We start from the raw sequence: 19,935 nt of genomic DNA, 5'->3' as shown, positions 1-19,935 counted from the left end.
ATATAAGATCTGATAATGTTGGAGTCTTGACAAGTAACAGACTGATTTGGAGGAAAATTGTAGATAGGAAGTTAGTAATGATGTAATTTTTTCATGTAGTACTGTCATATCCTGTACACCCCTTGAGGGTATATGGCAGGAATTTGATGATGATGATGATGATGATAATATCATTCTTGAAAAATCTACATGCATATGTTATTCATCTGTTTCACCGATTTACATGCCATCGTCTCTTTCACTGCCATTTTATTTCACATCAATGAACACTGTGATTATGAACTTCATGCCTCCATTTGGTGTCTGTGCAGTCTTTACTAAAGAGGTAGCAATGCATGTGAAAGCTCTGATTAAGAAGGGAATATGTGGAATTATCAAGCAGATGATTATAACAAACTGAGGAGACGGCTTAAAGCAGTACCTTGGATAAGAAACTTCATTGTACAGGAATCAGTGAATGAATGTTTAAAGGAAAGCCAAAGAATGTTTAAAGGAGAAAAAATTTACATGTGATTTAAATGGATAAATAACATTTTAAATCAAGAGCTGCATAAAAAAAAAAAAGAATGTTGCAGATCTGATATCATGAACAGAGTAGTATACAGATCAAGCTAGGAAGGTGATGGCCTTGGTGAGGAAAGCCAATTACGAAAAGAAGTTAGCTGAACAGGCCAAAGAAAATATAAGAGAATTTTATCGCTATGAATATTAGAACTGTTACAAAGCTTGATTCGAATACAAAAGTCAGACTGGATGGGATATTAATATTAGTGTGTATACTGAAGAAATGTGTATGAGAGTCTGCAGTGTCCCTGACCAAGTCTTTCAACTTGAGTCTCAATATATGTATGATTCCTAATGAATGGCAAGAGAGCAAGATAATTCCAGTAACCAACGGTGGAGCCATGGCTAATGCAGAAAATTATATACAAAACCTTGATCACTACTCTCAGTATCCTTTATAAGGAAAAGCATGGGTTTGTCAAAATAAGTCTTGGAATGTATTCATATTCTTTAATAGAGTGACAGCAGAATCAGATAAGAGGAAATTGATATATCATGATAGTTCTTGAATTTTCATAGGCATTTGACAGGATTCCTCATGCGAGGTTATGATTCAAACTCAAAAATATGGGTATGCCAAATAAACTTGTGACATGGATAAGAGTAACAGGTATCAGAAAAGTGATGTATGGAAGTGCTGAGTCTAAGAGAAGGACAGTGACTAGTGGTGTACCACAGAACTATATACTTAGACAACTGTTATTAAATTTATATATTAATGATACTGGGGATGGACTAGAGAATCATATTCAGTTGTTTGCTGGTGATGCTAAGATGAGAGAAGTGATTAGGGACATATCTAGTACATAACACCTACAGGTTGACTTGAACAGACTAATTCTTTGGGAAAATATTAAGTATCAGTTTAATGCTTCTAAAAATAAGGTTATGCATTATGGATTTGAAGTACACTGCAGGCAGAATATTACACTAATGAGAATTTGCCAAGTAGTCAATGAAGGTATAGACTTAGGAGTTAGGTTATATAGGATAGTGAGTAAACGTTTTAAAGCTTATGAGCTACATTAATGTCATTTTCACTTCACTAGATTATCTTGTAAGAAAAAATAATTTCTTTTTTTTTTCTTACAAGTTAATGCTATTGTTTTGGTAATCTAATTTGTTGTTTTCTACTACAATCTTGCCTGTTGCAAAATTCGTGGTGTGATATGATACAGTTTTTGTTAGTGAAAAACAATAGTGCTACAGAAATTCACCGACGATTGTGTAAGGATTTACGGGCCTAACATAATGAGTGACAGAAAGTTAAGGCATTGTTGTTTGTTTAAAGAGGGCGCAACAATGTTCATGAAGAGCAAAGGCCAAGTGTAGTGATAGATGATTTGGTGAAAAGAGTGAAAATGAAAATTCATGAGAATCATCGTTTCACAATGGAACTTTCTTTTGAATTCTTGGAAGTTTTACAGTCGATCATTCATGAAATTGTGACAGAAAAGATGGAGTATAAGAAATTTTGTGCCAGATGGGTTCCAAAAATGCTAACCAATGTGCATAAATGTGCAATGAGTGGAATCAGCTCAAAAATTTTTGGAGTGTTGCGATATGAAGATGAACTTTTACTCATATTGTGACTGGTGATTAAATGTGGATTTTGTACACAAGCATTGAATCAAAACAACAATGAGTTGAATGTGCAACTGCATTCATTCAAGATTATGAATGCAATTGCACATTCATAATCTCCGAAAGCAAAACAATTCAAAGGGGCACTGTTAGTAAAAAAAAAAGGAGGCTACTGTCTTCTAGAATTGAAAAGGGTTTTGCTCATCGATTTTCTTCAGCAAGGAGCAACAATTAATGCTGATGCATATTGTGAAATGCTGAATTGCTTGTCTGAAGAAACTCAGACAAGCAATTCAGCAAATTCAGAAGTTTGGATGGGTAACCACTCAAGTTACAGCCCCCAACCTTGCACCCAGTGACTACCTCTTGTTCTTGTATATGAAGCAGTGGCTCCCATCTCTGTGCTTTGAAGAAGATGAGCAACTGAAGAACAGCATGACTTAGTAGCTGAACTCAATGGCAGCAGACTTATTTTTAAAGTGGTATGAAGCTGGTGCCCCAATACCAAAAATGCCTGAAAGTCAATCCCGACTATGTGGAAAAATAAAATATTATTATTATTAATATTATTACATAACACCTCCAGGGAGCCCAAAGACTCATCGAGGGAGGGCACCTACTCTACAACTGTCTGTCTCTACCAACCCAGCTACCTTCATCATCTACACCAATGCCATCTACTGCCGACCACCACCACCACTAGTATTTTCACTGACAATTACAAACATCAATGCCCACGGCGGGATTCGAACCTACTGCCTTTTGGGTGGAGAGCAGATATGCTAACTGTAAAAATTCGATGTAGCTTAAAAATACCAAAGTGCTTTACATCGATTTTTACAGAGGTCAAGTCCCATGAGAATGTTGTAAAAATAACCTTGTTTGTCTCTGTATATTTTATGCTAAATATTTTTGTAAATAACCCTATGAAAATTAACTGTGTTTACTCCTTTAACAAGAATATTTTAGAATGTCAAAAACAAAGGCACTGTTTTGTCACCGGAATCTTATGTAATAGCTCTTTATGAGGGCATAAGAAAAGTTTACAGTTATGTGTGTGAGAAAGTTGTTTGCGAGCTCTGCGCATAACACCTTTAAAGTTAGTATCTAAGAGCGCCACTAAGTTCTGACAAGTTTCTGCTGACTGGCAAGATAAAAAAAAAAAAAGGGAGTGTTCGGAGGAGAACAAAGAGTGAGTCGAACTTAAAAGAAGATGAAAGAGTCATGCCGAATTCTTTGAGGTTTACTACCCTTAGTGCAAGGACCCAATATCACAAAATAAAAGGGGACTGAGCTGGGCATAAGGGACTTCCAGTCATCGGCAGAAGGGAGACAGTCAGAACCAGAGCAGAGGCAGCAGAGAAAGAGGAGAGGAAAGGCCCCAGTTACTAAGCAGGACAGTCCAGGCCCAGTTGCCGAGAGAGGAGTGTCCAGGTCCAGTTACCAACAGAGGAGAGCCGAGATCCAAGTGCCGAGAGAGCAAAGGTGAAGCGCTGTTACTGAAGAGAGCCAGAGCCAGTTAGCAGCAGTTAGAAGCTGAAGTTCCCAAAGTAGGATCCAGAGGAGAATTTTCCCGTATGCTCAAACCTCTTGCATGTGCTATTCAAGCACCGCAGATTGCAGTCCAAAAGCCCGCCAATATCCCGACATAATACCGCTGAAGCAAGCCACTCCTTAAGGAAGCCTAAAACTCCAGATGAAAGAAACGCCAGAAAGACTTTAGTGTAAGACTCTTGACTGATTGTGCGACACAGCCTCTGTAAGTTTCATACCTTTTGTACATTTTCTCTTATAATCTAGGAGATATGTTATATATGGACTGTTAAGAATTAGTTTAATAGTTATAAGAAGTGTCCACAAGAGAGTCAATTGGCATGTTAGAAGTTGATATCAAATTTGTAAAAATAACTTAGCAGAGAGTTGGCTAACCTCTTTGTGAGTAAACTAGAAGTTTAATAAGTTGAATTTGTAAGCAGAGAGTAAATAAGTTTTGGAGTTAAAGAGATTATTTAGTGTTGAAGTAAAAAGGTTCTAATTTTATGCTAAAGATTTTATAGATGGGTAGAGAAAGCAATCTCCCTGTCATTTGATTCATGTATATTTCATATTAATGTAAAGAAATGTGTTTTAGTTATTTGTTAAAAGAGTGCTGCCTGATCCTTTATTTTACAATGCACTGTTTCTAAAAATAATCGAATGTGTGAACAGGAAACAACTAAGGCATTAAAAGGCAAGTTAATTACTTAAGAACCACGACTGTTTATGTAAATTTGTTGAAGGAATTTATCGAATTACTAAGAGAGAGAGAAATCTACCGGATGTTTTATTGAGTCTTATGCCGAATATTGATATATTGGATGGCGCAGTCTTACAAATAAATTTTCCAGTGTTCATAGGCATATGACTAGTAAATACGGAAGGTGGATAAACATAGTACGCAGTAGAATAAGTAAGGAAGTTACGAGAGAAAAAGCACACACTGCTAATTAGTAATAAAAATAAAAGAAGATATTACAATAATGCAGAAGACAGCAATTATTATTATTATTATTATTATTATTATTGTTCCGGGAAACTCCAAGGAGTCGACAGACTCATTGAGGGAGGCCCTAACATCATGTCTGGAACAACTATTCAACATTCACACAGTATCTATCATATCTTGCCTTGAACTCATTCACGGTCGTAGCACCCACAACAGACTCTGGAAGCTTATTCCACTCATTCACCACTCTCCAAGTAAAAAACCTAGCTCTAACACCCTAGTCAACCACGCTCTTGCCCAGCTTCCATGCATGGCCCCTAGTCCTCCCACCACCAGTCATATTTTCAAAAATATCTTCTGGATCAATCTTATAAAAACCCTTCAGTAATTTGAATGTCTCAATCATATCACCCCTCCTTTGCCTATCGTCCAATTTCTGCAACCCACAAATCCTCAACCTATTCTCATAAGGTTCATTCCACAGACCTGCTATCATCTTGGTCACTCGTCTCTGGACCCCCTCCACTTCCTCCCCATCACAAAGAAACCCTGGTGCCCATAACTGGGCACAGAAGTCCAGATGGGATCTTATCAAGGCTCAATACAGAGGAACAACAACTTGTTTGTCTCTGCATGTTAAAGTATTTTTCATAAGCCAAGTGATTTGGTGAGCTGTTTTAGTCAATTTTGCAATGTGCCCCCTAAACTTCAACTCCCTATCCACCAGCACTCCCAAATCCCTGGCCTCATCAATCTCCTGGAGTACGGTTCCACCAATGCGATATACTGCTGCTGTTCTTTTCACCCCAAAGTGCATAACCTTACACTTTGCCACATTAAACTGACATCCATTTTTCCTAGCCAAGTCCTCCAAATTATCCAAATCATCCTGTAAAATTTTGACATCCTGTGCACTCACAATTGCTCTACCCAACTTTGCATCATCAGCAAACAAGTGAACACTTCCTCTCAAATCCTTTCCAATATCATTGATGAACAAATTGAAAAGCAGTGGTCCAAGAACAGAGCCCTGCGGCACTCCACTAGTCACAATCACAATCATTTACATAACCACTCGACCAACCAAGCCGGCTTTTGCAATGTGCCAAAACTTTAACTTTCTATCCAATAACACCCCAAATCCCTGATTTCATGCTTTTCTGAACTACAGTTCCATCAATGTGGTACATAGCTTGTAATCTTTTGACTCCAAAATGCATAACCTTACACTCTGTCACATTAAACTATGTATATTCTCATTTGCCTACGCTGCCAGTTTATACAAATCGTCCTGCAAAATTTTATATGTATGTAGGTATTTTAGCATATAATAAAACCTTTTTCTTTTCTACCATTTTTTTTTTAAATTCTTGACCAGACCTTATTTTCTGGACTTTCGCCTATTATTATTATTATTATTGGCTACTCCATGGAGTAGCCAATAATAATAAAAAGATTATTAGACTCATCAAGGGAGGCCCTAAACACCATGCCAAGCACTATCCAACATTTGCACAGTGTATATATCATACTTTGCTTTGAACTCATTCACAGTCATGGCACCTGCAACAAACTCTGGCAACCTATTTCACTCATTCAACAATCCTGTTATCCATTTCACCAACTTTATGTCCATTCCCATGTCTTTTAGCTGCATTAAGCTGACATCCCCATTCATTTTCCAACCTCAACAGTTTATTCAAATTCTCTTTTTGCCCTCTAAACTTTAACTCTCTATCCATTAACACCCCAAATCCCTGATTTCATCTTTTTCTGTCTACAGTTCCATCAATCTGCTGGTACATAGCTGGTAATCTTTTGATTCCAAAATGCATAACCTCACACTTTGCCACATTAAACTATATCTATTCCCTTTTGCCTATGCTGCCAGTTTATACAAATCATCCTGCAAAATTTTAACATCATCTGTATTGACTAATGCTCTATCCAATTTTGCATCATCAGCAAACACTGAATAATTCCTCTTAGATCCTTTCCTATATCATTAATGTACAAATTAAATAGTAGCTGCCTAAGAATAGAGCCCTGTGGCATGCCACTAGTCACAAGCCTTCTTCTGGATTCTACTTCTGAATAAACTACTCTCTGATTTCTCTCCATCAACAACCCTTTTATCCACTTCACCACTTTATGTTCATCTCCATGTCTTTTAGCCACATTAAGCTGACATCCCTATTCATTTTCCAACCTTAACAGTTTATACATCTTTTGAACTTATCATGTGGCACCCTGTCAAATGCGTTTGCAAAATCCAAAAAAATGACAGTGTATACTATCCTCCTCCACTGCTCTTATTACTCTATTGTAAAAGATAACCAGATTACTAAAACAAGAGCATCCCTTAATAAATCCATCCTGGCCTGCATAAATAATATTGCTCTCATCTGCCCAGTTCTGTATACACATTCTTACAAGTTTTTTAGAAATTTTAATTTGCAATGTATTGGTTTAGATATTCAGTTTAGTTGGGTGAAAAGTTGTGTATTTGTGGGGGAGCGGGAGAAGGACAATGTCAATGGGGAAAGAAGGCTACTAGTGTGATTCCACAGAACTACTGGAACTGTTACTGTTCAAACTTTATCTCAGTAGATTGTAGGAAGGTATTCAATTGTTTGCCAATGGTGCAAAGCTGGGGAGGGTTATTAGTAACAGTGCCAATATTGTGGCTCTTGAGGAGAATCTGAATAAGTTGGAGAGTTGAGCAGTGATGGGGAGATGTCAGTTAATGCAACTAAATGTGGGGGTTTTTGAAAGTTTGGTTTCACAGATGGGAAGCTGCATTATCTATTGATGAAACTATACTGGAAGAAATTGGATGGAAATTAAGCTTTCAAAATTGTATACTCTATTGGCAAAGCTATACTGGAGGAACTTGGATGGAAATTAAGTCTAAAGAACATATTGCAAAAGTGATAAAGACAACTAAGCAGATTGCAGTTCCATTGTATAAATGTTTGATGAGACTACATCTACATTACTGTGCTAAAATCTACATTACTGTGCTAAGATATGGAGGTTATGAGAATAGACTGTGGGCATATATTGGAGGACAATGATGAAAATAGTGACACGACTGAGACATTTCAGTTGTTGAGAAGTATTTATAGGATTGACCGATAGAGAGTGGTAGGATCATAGAATGGATTGCCTGAGAAGGGGGGGGGTGAGTATGTAACAGCAAATGAATTTAAGGAGCAATATGATAAAATTTGTATTGTCTAAAACAAATTTTCCAAGATGAGTCTTGTAACCCCTAAAAAAAGAATATACTACTAATAATAATATTTGCCATTCTGTATTATTCTTAATCACCTAGGAGGCCATGGTGGATTAAGTATATCAACCATATTCTGTTTTATATTCATGTAATTTCAATGGAATCTCAATGTTTTTTTAATATTGATGGGACATTTCCCATTCATGTTGTGATTGATAAAATGTCATAGCTGGTAGAAAGATTAAACCACATAATTAAAAACACTATGGAAAATAATGGAATTCACTACTTTGCAAAGATTTAAACACAAAAAAAATATAACGTACTGTTTAATTTATGAATAAAAGGATACAACAGGTAACGTATCATATAACACCTTTGGAGTAGATTCTGCAAGAACTCCTTCTTCTCTTCCCCATCGGGCACCTTCCAGAAAAAGTCCCTACATTGAATACAAATGTTCTAATAAGTACCTGACTCTGGAACTTTGAAATTATAATGCCTTAGTGTCTGGACCCTATACAGGGAACATAAATTTTAGCTTTATATATAGGCAATGCACTATCTATAGTGAATAGAAAGTTATGGATTTCTCCTTGTATATCCATTGCAACATTCTTTAACTTAGTTAATTATCATTAACATTCATGAATTTATGCCATGATTGCATTTATAATAATATTTACAGCATGTAATATTTATACTTAAATTTAACATGCAAGTGCCTCCATAGCACAGCTGGAAGAACAACATGTGCTCTTAATTTGGTTTTCTAGTCCATTATAAGTTGATAAGTTGAAATGCTGTTCAGATCCCATCTAAAGATATGAGGAACATTTATAGAGGTTTTTCAAATGAAAGGGAATTAGTCTCACATTAAGGAACAGAGTCCACCTAAAAAAATTTAGTTCTTCCCTTCTCTTGTCTCCCTGCAAAATAGAAACACAGTCCAGAGAACAAGTACAACTGACAAATACAGTAGGCTATGAAGATAGGAATAACCACTCTTCTCCCTCTCCAGTAATAGGCCTAGTGGCTTATGGTCTCTTCCCATCTTTCAAAGGCCATCCTCTATTCCTTCTCCCTTCATGTCGATATCTCTCTGAGGATTCTTCCTTCACTCATTCTTTCTGTATGTTGTCTCCATCTTGCTCTATGTAGTCTCCATCTTGATCAATGTAGTCTAAAACAGATATCATCTCAAGTTCCTTTAAGATATCACTACTTCTTTTGAAGTCTAGTCCATTATATCCAGCTGTTTTTGTGCATGAATCTCATTTCAGAGCTTATCAATCTTTTTCTATCTGCTTGAGCTATGGTCCAGGCTTTTTAACCATATGTTCACATAGGTGTTGAATCCAGAATAAGAATCCATAACTCAATTCCTATTGAGTTATGGATTCTTATTCTTGTTTTCTGGCTTATTATATTTGAATTGAATATCTGATTGATAGATTTTGTTATTCCTATATAATTGGTTATTTTATGTTGTATGTCTTTCTCTCTTTCACAAGATAAGTGGCAACCTAGATATCTGAATGTATTAATCCAGCGATTTTCAAAGGATGTGCTGCGCCATATTGGTGTGCCGTGAGATTTTTGAAAACAAATTAATTGAAAGAAATAATGTTGTAATTTGCACATTTATTTATTAGTATCTGGTCTTCCATCTGCACCTGAAGCTCATTTATTTATATTTTATGAAATTTTACCATTGGTGAATCAGTTTAAAATTGTGTGTTAATTAGCTTTAATCTTTTGAAAAGTGTGTCCACAAATAACTTCATTTAAAATTCTCTTATTTTTAAGGTAACTGGTAAGAGTTCTTTAATTTTTTTTTTTTCATTCAGTTAATTTTATAGAATAGTATTCAATAGTATAACATGGATAAATTTGTAATAAAAAAAACGAAAATTTGAAGCCAATGAAGGAAGTGAAGCTAGTATCTCGAAAGAAAAAAAAAAAAAAAAGAAAGAAGAAAGTGAAAGAAGAAAGTACTGGTTCTAAAACTAAATTAAAAACTAACGTTCACCATTACGACCAAAATTATTTTTCATTTGGCTTTATTTCCAGTCAAGAAGATCAGCCACGTCCTACGTGCATAGTTTGTGGCGAAAAATTAGCAAACAACACTATGGTTCCAAGTAAATTAAGAAGATATTTACAATCTAAACATTCTCATTTGAGTGAAAAACCGGCTGAATATTTTAAAAGATTTGTACTGGATAAAACTATTCAAGCAAAAAGATAGACTAAATTTGTAACTGTGTCCAAAAAAGCCCAAGAAGCCAGTTATGCAATTGCAGAAATTGTTTCTAAAAAATGAAATCTCACACAATTGCAGAGTCTGTAATTCTGCCAGCATGCTGTAAAATTGTTAATATCATGTTTGGCGAGGAATATGAAACGGAGATTTTAAAAATTCCTATGTGATAACACCATTTATCGACGTATTCAGGATTTGGCCAAAGATGTTGAGTTGCAAGTGGTATCTCATATTAAAGAATCAGATATGTTTGCTACTGGTAAAGCTCAACTTCTAGCCTTCAGTAGATTTATTTATAAGAAAGATATTATAGAACAGTTTTTATTTTGTCGAACACTCCTGTAAACAACGAAGGGCCAAGATATTTTTGATGGTGTTGATAATTACTTTAATTGCCATAACTTGTCTTGGGATTCTTGCATCAGTATTTGCACGGATGGCCCACTCAATGTCAGGAAATGTAAAAGGATTTGTTACACTGGCTCAAAATAAGAATCCTAGAATTATTTTTACACATTGTTTTCTCCACAGAGAAGTACTAGCATCTGAGCTTAAAAAAGTTCTATATGAGATTATCAAAATTGTTAATTATATAAAAGCCAGGCCATTACAATCAAGATTATTTGCAGCACTATGCTCCTCAATGGAAGCTTCTTACAAGCAGTTGTTAATATATACAGATATAACCATCTCACGAGATGGTTATATCTGTATAACCATTCACAAGATAACCATCTCACTTCTGTGAGATGGTTATCTTGTGGATGAGTTTTATTAAGATTTTATGAACTAAAAGAGGAAATTCTAATTTTTTTGATAACTCAACAATCTGAGTTATCAGATTTTCTTAGCGACGAGCTTTGGTGCAGTGAGATTGCATTTCTTGCTGATTTATTTCCATCTTTAAATACACTTAATAAACGTATGCAGGGAGACTGTGAAAACATTCTTACTTCCACTGACAAATTAACGCATTCAAGGAAAAACTAATGCTTTGGAAAGGAAGAATCAGAAAAGAAAATGCAGTAAATATGTTTGAACTAACGAAAAAGCAAACTGAATGAAAATCTAATAGATCTAATTTTACAAATCTTAAGATTACTAAATACAAATATTGAAAAATATTTTCCCTCACTTGATATATCATCCTTCAATTGGATAAGAGATCCGTTTGTTTTAAGAATGTGTAAATTGGGAAATTTAAAGATTACAGAAGAGGACGAATTAACAGATATAAGAAATGACAGAGGTTTAAAACTAAAACATTCAACAATAGATACTACTTCATTTTGGTTATCTCTAAGAAGTGAATTTCCCAATATTACCAAAAAAGCAATATAAATACTTCTTCCATTCTCCACATCGTATTTGTGCTAATCAAGCTTATCCACAATTAATATTATTAAGAACAAAAATGGATCACGGATGGAAGCCTTGGAAGATGATCTAAAATTCAACCTTGCACAAAAGACATTCTGAAACAACATCAAGCTCATATATCTCATTAAAATTAACTGCAAGTATGTATATCATTTAATTAATTTAATATTCATTTGAAAAAAATCAATAAATTTTTTTTAAAATAATTTTGAGTATTGTTTTTCTTACTCAAAATGTAAAATATAGTTTACATTTTTTTGGAGCAAAAAGGATAAGTAATTACTATTGTTAATATCTTGTGTGTTAAATCAATAAAATTATGCCTATTTTTTGCCACATCAAAAATATTAAAATAATGTATTTTTAGTGTGCCACAGAATTTTAATAATTAGTCTAGGTGTGCCATATTATGAAAAAGGTTGAAAATCACTGTATTAATCTATTCTAAAATATCACCGTGGATGCAAATTTTGCTTCTAATTTGGTCTCAGCCTTTAAATGCCATTACTTTGGTTTTGGAAGTATAGATTTTCATATTGTATGTTTTTGCTATTTCATTTAATGAAAAGTCTGCTTGCTGTAGTGAATCTTTGTTATCTTCAATTTGAACCTAATCGTTGGTGAATAAACTTGTATCGATGTTGGTGTAATCATTTATGTGAATGTCAAAACTGGTTATTTCCCTCCACTCTCTTATAATATTATTATTCATATAGATATTAAAGAGGAGTCGCAATAGACTACATCCTTTTCGGCACCTGCATTTATGTTCTGTGATTCAGATTTTGTGCTGCTATCTTTATTTTATAATAAATTTAGTTTAATCCTTTATCCAAGTGTGTGCAAACAAAGTTTGCGCCTGAAAGTATCTTCAGGACTGAGGTAAGGTGGTACAACACTGGGCGACTCCTTGCAAAGGTGGAGCAAGCTACCAACATTAAATGGGAAGGGCCACTACCCAGACTAGTTTCGATCTTTATTGAGGTCTCTTCAGTGGGAACCAGGCCCAAGTGGACATCTCCACTTGTTCTTGTTATTGTTCTTGTATTTCAATATATAGAACAATAATCACTGGTTATTGTTCTATATATTGAAAATTGCTTTAATTAACTGGTTAGGAATGTTGTCATCTCTTAAAAATTCCAGTAGCTTATTACAATTGACTTGTAATAAGCTACTGGAATTGACTTGGAACTGTTTCGTTCCTCTCCAAAAACATTTTCATAATATTTGGTTAATTTAGTCTTTAAGAGACTTGAATATATTTTATATCTGGCGTTTAAAAGGCTAATGCCTCTATAGTTTTGACATTCATTAATATTGCCTTTTTTGAAGATGGAGAGATTGATCATAGTGTGAGAATGGGGTTTCACACTTTCCTCCAGTTGGTGAGAGTGATCATGAAGTGATTACCTGGGTTGTGACTAGCCATATGCAGACCTCTGTGAGGAATAAGAATGGTGATTATGACAAGCTTAGGAGACAGCTTGGGGCTATAGCATGGAATGAGGAGTTGAGCAGTAAGGAAATAAATGCTGCTTGCAAACTGACAAAGAAATACATAACAGCATCAATCTGTGAATGTATTCCGAAAGACAAAAGGCTGAATAAGGTAGGTATAAAATGGGTGAATGAGAGGCTTAATCATGAAATCTGAAAGAAGAAGGTAATTTGGAGGCAGTGGAAGATGAATAATGGTAATAATCAGGCTCATAAAGAGTATAAAGAATAAGCCAGGAGAGTGACAGTTAGTAAGGAAAATAAAAATGCAGTATGAGCAGATATTGGCAAATCAGATGAACAAAATCCCTTTGATAAGTAAAATCCTTAGATAAGTAGCAAGTAGAAGGATGAATGATCATGATAAGATGATGTTAATGGATGAAAATGGTAGAATGGTAACTGCTGCAGAAGCCTTTGCTGAGGTATTCAGTGATCAATTTATAAGGGTGTTTCATCCTGATCAGGATGGAATCGTGAGGAACTTAAGTGTAGAGGACGGCTTAATTGTGAGTGAGCAGGAGGTATTTTGAGGAAAGAAATAATCTTGATTTCAATAAGGTGATAGGATTTGATGACATATCACTACGTGTCTTAAGAGAATGTTCTGTTCCAGGGAATTGGCCGTATAGTATAGTATAACTTCACCAACTGTCCCATTTGTAGAACCCAAATTTCATAACCTTACATTTAGTTGCATGAAACTGATATCCCATTCAACTGCACACTTTTCCAGCTTATTCAACTTCTTGAAGAGCCAAAACATCAGCAATATTACTAATAACTTTTTCAGGCTTCACGTCATCTGTGAACTAGGAAATATCATATGCTATCATAGTCCCTGATAATATCATTGACATAACAATCAAACACTAATGGTCCCAGAACTGAATCCTGTTGAACTCCACTTGTAACCTTTCCTACTCCCTGTCACTACTCTCCCATATACAACTATCTGATAACTATCAGAAAGACAGTTACCAATCTAATCCACTAATCTGATATCCAAACCCATATGCTGTAACTTAAAACGCAACTTGTCATGTAGGACCCTGATCAAAATTCAAAGAAATGACAGACAGGGAATGCCTTAACTTCATCCATTGCTCTTGTTACCCTTTTGTATAAGGCATCCAGATTAATAAAACAAGTGCATCCCTTAGCAAATCCCTGGTGGCCTGAATAAATAATATTGCCCTGATCTATTCAATTCTGTATTACATGTCCTTACTAATTTCTCCACAATCTTAACAACCAGAAGAAATACAAACTGGCCTATAGTTTGATAGCTCTATTCTACTACCAACTTTATGTGATGATGCTATCTTACTCTCCTTCTACTCCTCAGGAACATGCTCCATTGCAAAACTTTCATTAAACAGTCAGGTTAATGGCATTATCTGAATCCTGTTAGAATCATCTGAATCCATCATCTGAGTTCTGTTCCACAACACACTCCCTTAAAGCCTCTGATGAAGTTCCATGTAATCCACCTACACTGCTCACATTTAGCATACTCTATCTGGAATACTCTTCATTCATTTCTGCTTCTTTCTCTAGGAATAAAGTCTGCTTTACTATGATGGTACAATCTAATAACGTGATCATTAACTATCTCAAGTATGTCATCTGTTAGAGTCACCCAAGTTCCATTTCATCTAGGAAGGTTAATCTGTCCAGAATCATTTTTCTTCCTACTGGCCACATAGCAAAAAAACTCATTTGGAGTCTCCTCAGATTTAGCACTAGTCTCTCTCCTCTAGTATTCTAATTTTTCTCTTCTTACTAGTCACCTCCTTAGAATGCACTTTATATTCCTCATGCAACTATTCTCCTGATCTCTCTCTCTCTCTCTTTTATGCCTTCCTTGATATCTTTTTCATCTGCAGTTCCTGTTTGATTTTTCTAGTCATTCATCTGACTCCAAATCATTTTATCCTATTCGCTAATGGTATACTAACTACCATTGGTGTGAACAGTTTTTTCTTAAGTATTTCTCATGCACTATGACCTCACTTCCTTTAAATTCTTTCATACATTGTACTCCAAGATGGTTTCTAGATCTATTATTGCTGCCTGCCTTAAAATTTCACATAAATTTTTTCACTTTGAAAATTTTATGTCTTAATAATACAAGTCAGGACTACATGGTTACTTTCACCAACTTGGAGTAAGTATGTCACTTCAGTTGCAATCCAATCCTCTGATGTTTAAGAGGGCAACAGAGGATCTAATGCTTAAGAGAGAGTCATCCCTTAGGAAATCCAAAAATTCAGGTCCAGTAAATGTTTAAGAGGGCAACAGAGGATCTGATGGTTAAGAGAGAGTCATCCCTTAAGAAATCCAAAAAACCAGGTCCAGTAGTACTGCATGCTACTCTTCTGTCCAGTTATATATACATGTGTGTGTGTGTATTGTGCCAGATGCTACTCAAAATCTTATGTTCACCATTGTCTTTCATCTTCTGTATGCTAACATTTTGTCCTTGTTCACAATTTTACTATTTGCATATAAGTATAATTTTCAACTATGGAAACATAGATTGGAAGGAGAACACGATGTACGGAATAAGGAAATGGAACTGATACAGTTCCTAAGGAATCATTACCTGAGACAGCATGTGATGGAATGTACTAGAGGTTTGAGAGTGTTAGATCTAGTAATTGCAACAGAGAATTTGTCTATAACCAATATGACCACATTGCCACTAACTGGTGAGAGTGATCATATGGCATTGACCTGGGAGGTGGCTACATGTGTGGAATTTTCAGTTAAGAATGAGAATATGTGGAATTACGGGGCTGGTAAATATGACAAGCTTAGGAGATTACTTGGATCAGTGTCATAACATATGAAACTGCAAGGGTTGGATGTTGATAGTGCATGGGAAGTGGTAAAGGAGTGTTTAGGGTAAGTAACAGCAGACTGCATATCTACAGTCAGGAGAATAAATCAAATGGATGAATACCATCTTTAAGCAGGAGCTAAAAAAATAAAAAAAAAAATGTGCAGGAATTTAAAGGAGATAGATGACCAGCAATCACATAAACAGTACAAAATACAGGCCAGAAAGATAACCCAGTGTGGTAAGAAAGGCAAAATCAGCATATGAAAAGAACTTATCAGTACAGGCTGAAGGTAATCCCAAAGAGTTCTTTCAGTATGTTCCAAGTAAAAGGAAAACTGTTTATAGCAGAATTATTTTAATGAATGCCAATGGTAGGGACGTAACTGAATTAGATGAAATAGTAGAATTACTAGGTGCAGATACCCAGATGATATAATCTTACTTTGCAAGAGTGTATCATCCAGGTGCAGATACTGTAGCGACAAGAGAGGTTAATGTGAATACAGCTATGGATTAGATGGTATACCGGCTTGAGTTTTACGAGGTGCTAGGAAATTGTCAGTGCCTTTGACCCCATTGTTTTATCTGTCTCTTGGCTCTGAGTTAGTCTCAAAATGATAGAAAGAAGAGAAAATAGTTTCATTGCATAAAGGAGGCACCAACAGTAATTTGCTACATCAATACAACAAATTACAATACTGATGCCAATTACTACACTGACTACTGGAAATTACTACTGGAAAAGTTAGTCACAAGCAAAATACAGGAATGAAGAGGCAGAAATAGGATTCTATATAGGGGACAGCATAGTTTTGTGAAGGGTAGGTCATACCTTAGTAACTTGCTCATGTTTTAAAGTAATGGGTTTACAGTGATACTACCGGACTTTGTAAAAGCTTTCATCAGGATACCACATAAAATTCTAATCAATAAATTGCAGCACATGGGGATGGATATAAAGTTTCATGAAGTGGATAAGAGGGTGGTTATTAGAGAGTAGTTTATTCAGGAGTAGAGTCTAGAAGAAGGCCTGTGACTAGTGGCATGCTGCCGGGCTCTGTTCTTAGGCTGCCAATATTTAATTTGTATATTAATAATATAGGAAAAGATCTGAGAAGAACTAGTCAGTTCAAAAGCCCCGAAATCAGGCAAAAGGAGCACATTGGCTATGTCAAAAACAATAGACAGGACATTTCTGGCCTATCGTCTCATTTCTCTACAACTAACCATGTCATCAAGTGGGACAAAAGCTGTTCCCCTTACATAGAGGAAGATTACTATTCAAGAATTTTCAAAGAAGCAGCCACAGTCGCCCGTTCTACTGTCAACCTTAACAGAAATCAAGGCCTAATACCCCCAGAGACATGGAAAACCCTAATCAGAACCTTAAAAACAGAAGAAATGAACTTTAATACAAACTACAGAAAGTTCCTCAGCAACAGCTAGCTGATCTTGTACACACGATACGTGTTTCACTCATGTTAGATACTATTTTATTTGTAATTATTCTAGTCAGTTTTTTGTACAGTTATTCTTGTCAGTTTTGCAGTTATGCATAATTGTGAGATTGTTTAAACCTATATGTAAGTGCCCTGAAGATGCCAACAGATAAGTGTGGCAAAACTAGTTGGTTCAGTTAATAAAATTGATCAACACTTGATCGGTAAACCAAATATTATTATTTACGAACTAGTCAGTTGTTTGCTAATGATGCAAAATTGGGTAGAGCAATAGTTAATACAGATGATGTTAAAATTTTGCAGGATTATTTGGATAGACTGGCAGTCTGGGCAAAGGAAAATGGATGTTAGTTTAATGTGGCAAAGTGTAAGGTTTTGGGGTGAAAGGATTACCAGTTATATACCACATTGATGGAACTCTACTTCAGGAAATTGATGAAGACAGAGATTTGGGGGTGTAAGTGGATAGGGAGTTAAAGTTTAGAGGGCACATTGTAAAATGTGTCTAAAGCAGCTCATATGAGATTACTTGGTTACTGAAGAATACTCTGATGAGCAGAGACAAGCAGGTTATTATACCTCTTTATTGAGTTCTTGGTAAAATCCCATCTTGACTACTGCATTCAGATTTGGTCACCTGGGTTTCTTGGCAATCATGAGAGAATCCCCCAGATGAGTGAACAAGATGGTAGCAGATTTGCAGAATAAACAATATGAAGACAAATTAAAGATTTGTGTGGTTTACAGAAATTGGTTGACAGGTGGAAAAGGGGTGATATGACTGAGACAAACTAATTACTGAAGGGTTTTTACAAGATTAATACAGAGGAAATTTTTCAGAACAGGTCTGGTGGTGGGAGAACTGGGGAACATCCTTGGAAACTGAGTAAGAGTGTTAGAACTAGATTTTTTGCTTGGACAGTGGTAAATGAGTGGAATAGGTTGCCAGAGTCTGTTGTGGGTGCCATGACTGTGAATGAATTCAAAGCAAAGTATGTTGAATAGTGCTTGACATGATGTTAAGGGCCTCCCCTAAGGACTCTATGCAGTAGCCCATAATAATAATAATAATTTTATAGGGAAAATTAGGTGCTATCTATGATATAAATCAAAATGATTTAATTAGAACAACATTGTTGTGTTTTTTAATCTAAAATTTTATTATTATTATTGTTATTATTATCATCATCATTACACCATCCATGGAGTCAGTAGATTCATCGAAAACTGACAACTTATTTATTAATATGAATACAAATTATTTTATAATTTTAAGACCCTTCTTTGAGATAATACATTTAATATTCTAATTAATTAGTACCTGTACATAAACTCCATCTTCTGGTGCCTTTTCCACTTCATTTTCATATTTTAGCACTTCAAATTTATAATCAAGATGATCAATTGGAATGTGATATTTTCTTGCATAATTCTGTGATGCACCTAGAGTAAACATCAACACATGCAAATTCTTCATTAAATAAATTATATAAACCACAAAAATTAAAATTATGACAATGATAAATACAGCTTGACATGGTTCATGTAAAGCTCTTCATGATATTGATCTGGACCTTGGGGAATAGGGAAGAGAGATTGAAAATAACTAAAATATGAATGAATAAACATAAATAAATAATTAAGCCCTAAAGTATAGAGATAAAAGGCTTTAATTTGGCATAATTAAGATGTTGAAATGAAGGATATTATGAATCCATCCACATTCTACAGCTAAATATAGAAATAAACTTAAAAGTTTCAATATTTACCAGAAGCTTATGATAATGTAATCTTTTGTGTTGGAGTTTCCTTGGCATGCTCTTCTTCAGGGCTGTTCAACCTTAGGTAATCTGAGGGGCCGCATTAAAAAAAAAAGATTTATCCAAGGGCCACATCCAATATATATCTAATAATTTAGTGAGCAGCAGTGACACAACTTGATAGTTGAACAAACTAATTGCGTGCTCGCATTCCCCGTGAGCGTCTGGAGCATGTGCGTTAGATCAAAACAGTGTAAGAACGCTTCTTTGACACATCTAATATTTGAAAAAAACGTAGCGACGTAAAAAATAAAATAAAATTCGATTTCATTTGATTCAAATTGTTATTTTATTTTTTCACTCGTGAAAATCAAAACCCACAGGCGGGTCATACAAAATCGCACCAAGGGCTGCATGTGGCCCGGTTTTGGACAGCCTGCTCTACTTAATAGACAAGAGCTGTGCCAAGTGACCCATATGTTCATCTTTTCTTAGTGCTTAAATTATATTTCATTCACTGGCCTGACAACTGTTTGGAACTGTTGGTTGTCAGCAGAGATCAGGCGAACACTTAAAGAGAGTAAAAGCTCTCTCTTCAATATTTCAGCAATCCTATGTCAGAAAGTTATACTTATATAAGTGAACTCTAGGTGCATAATCAATTACTAAAGTATAGAGATTAAAGCTTCAGTTTGGCATAAGTAAGATATTAAAATAAGATATTCAAAACTTTTTGATTTTTGGTTGCTGTTACATGCTACAGGATCCAGAGAAAGATGTGGATGCCATGCATCAGCAGATTAGCACAATAAGTGAAAGGCAATCAATTATTATGAAAGCTTCAGCTATA

At 35.2% G+C, this 19,935-nt stretch overlaps 1 protein-coding gene across 1 annotated transcript in view; it reads right to left on the bottom strand.

Moving 5' to 3' along the window:
* Positions 1 to 19,935, bottom strand: part of LOC150108079 (dynein axonemal heavy chain 3-like) — a 1,881,116-nt gene that overhangs the window by 14,217 nt on the left and 1,846,964 nt on the right. The window contains exons 71-72 of the mRNA XM_090415945.1: positions 18,647 to 18,768; positions 8,224 to 8,313 (exon numbers count right to left, since the gene is read on the bottom strand). Coding sequence (XP_090272071.1) covers positions 8,224 to 8,313; positions 18,647 to 18,768 — 212 coding nt within the window. The remainder of the gene's footprint in view (positions 1 to 8,223; positions 8,314 to 18,646; positions 18,769 to 19,935) is intronic.

Source organism: Typopeltis vanoorti, chromosome 3 (assembly GCF_054136105.1).
Source record: "Typopeltis vanoorti isolate ZY-2024b chromosome 3, IOZ_Tvanoo_1.0, whole genome shotgun sequence".
NCBI lineage: Eukaryota > Metazoa > Arthropoda > Arachnida > Uropygi > Thelyphonidae > Typopeltis > Typopeltis vanoorti.
The sequence above is the reverse complement of the archived record's forward strand: the minus strand, read 5'-3'. Positions and strand labels throughout refer to the sequence as shown.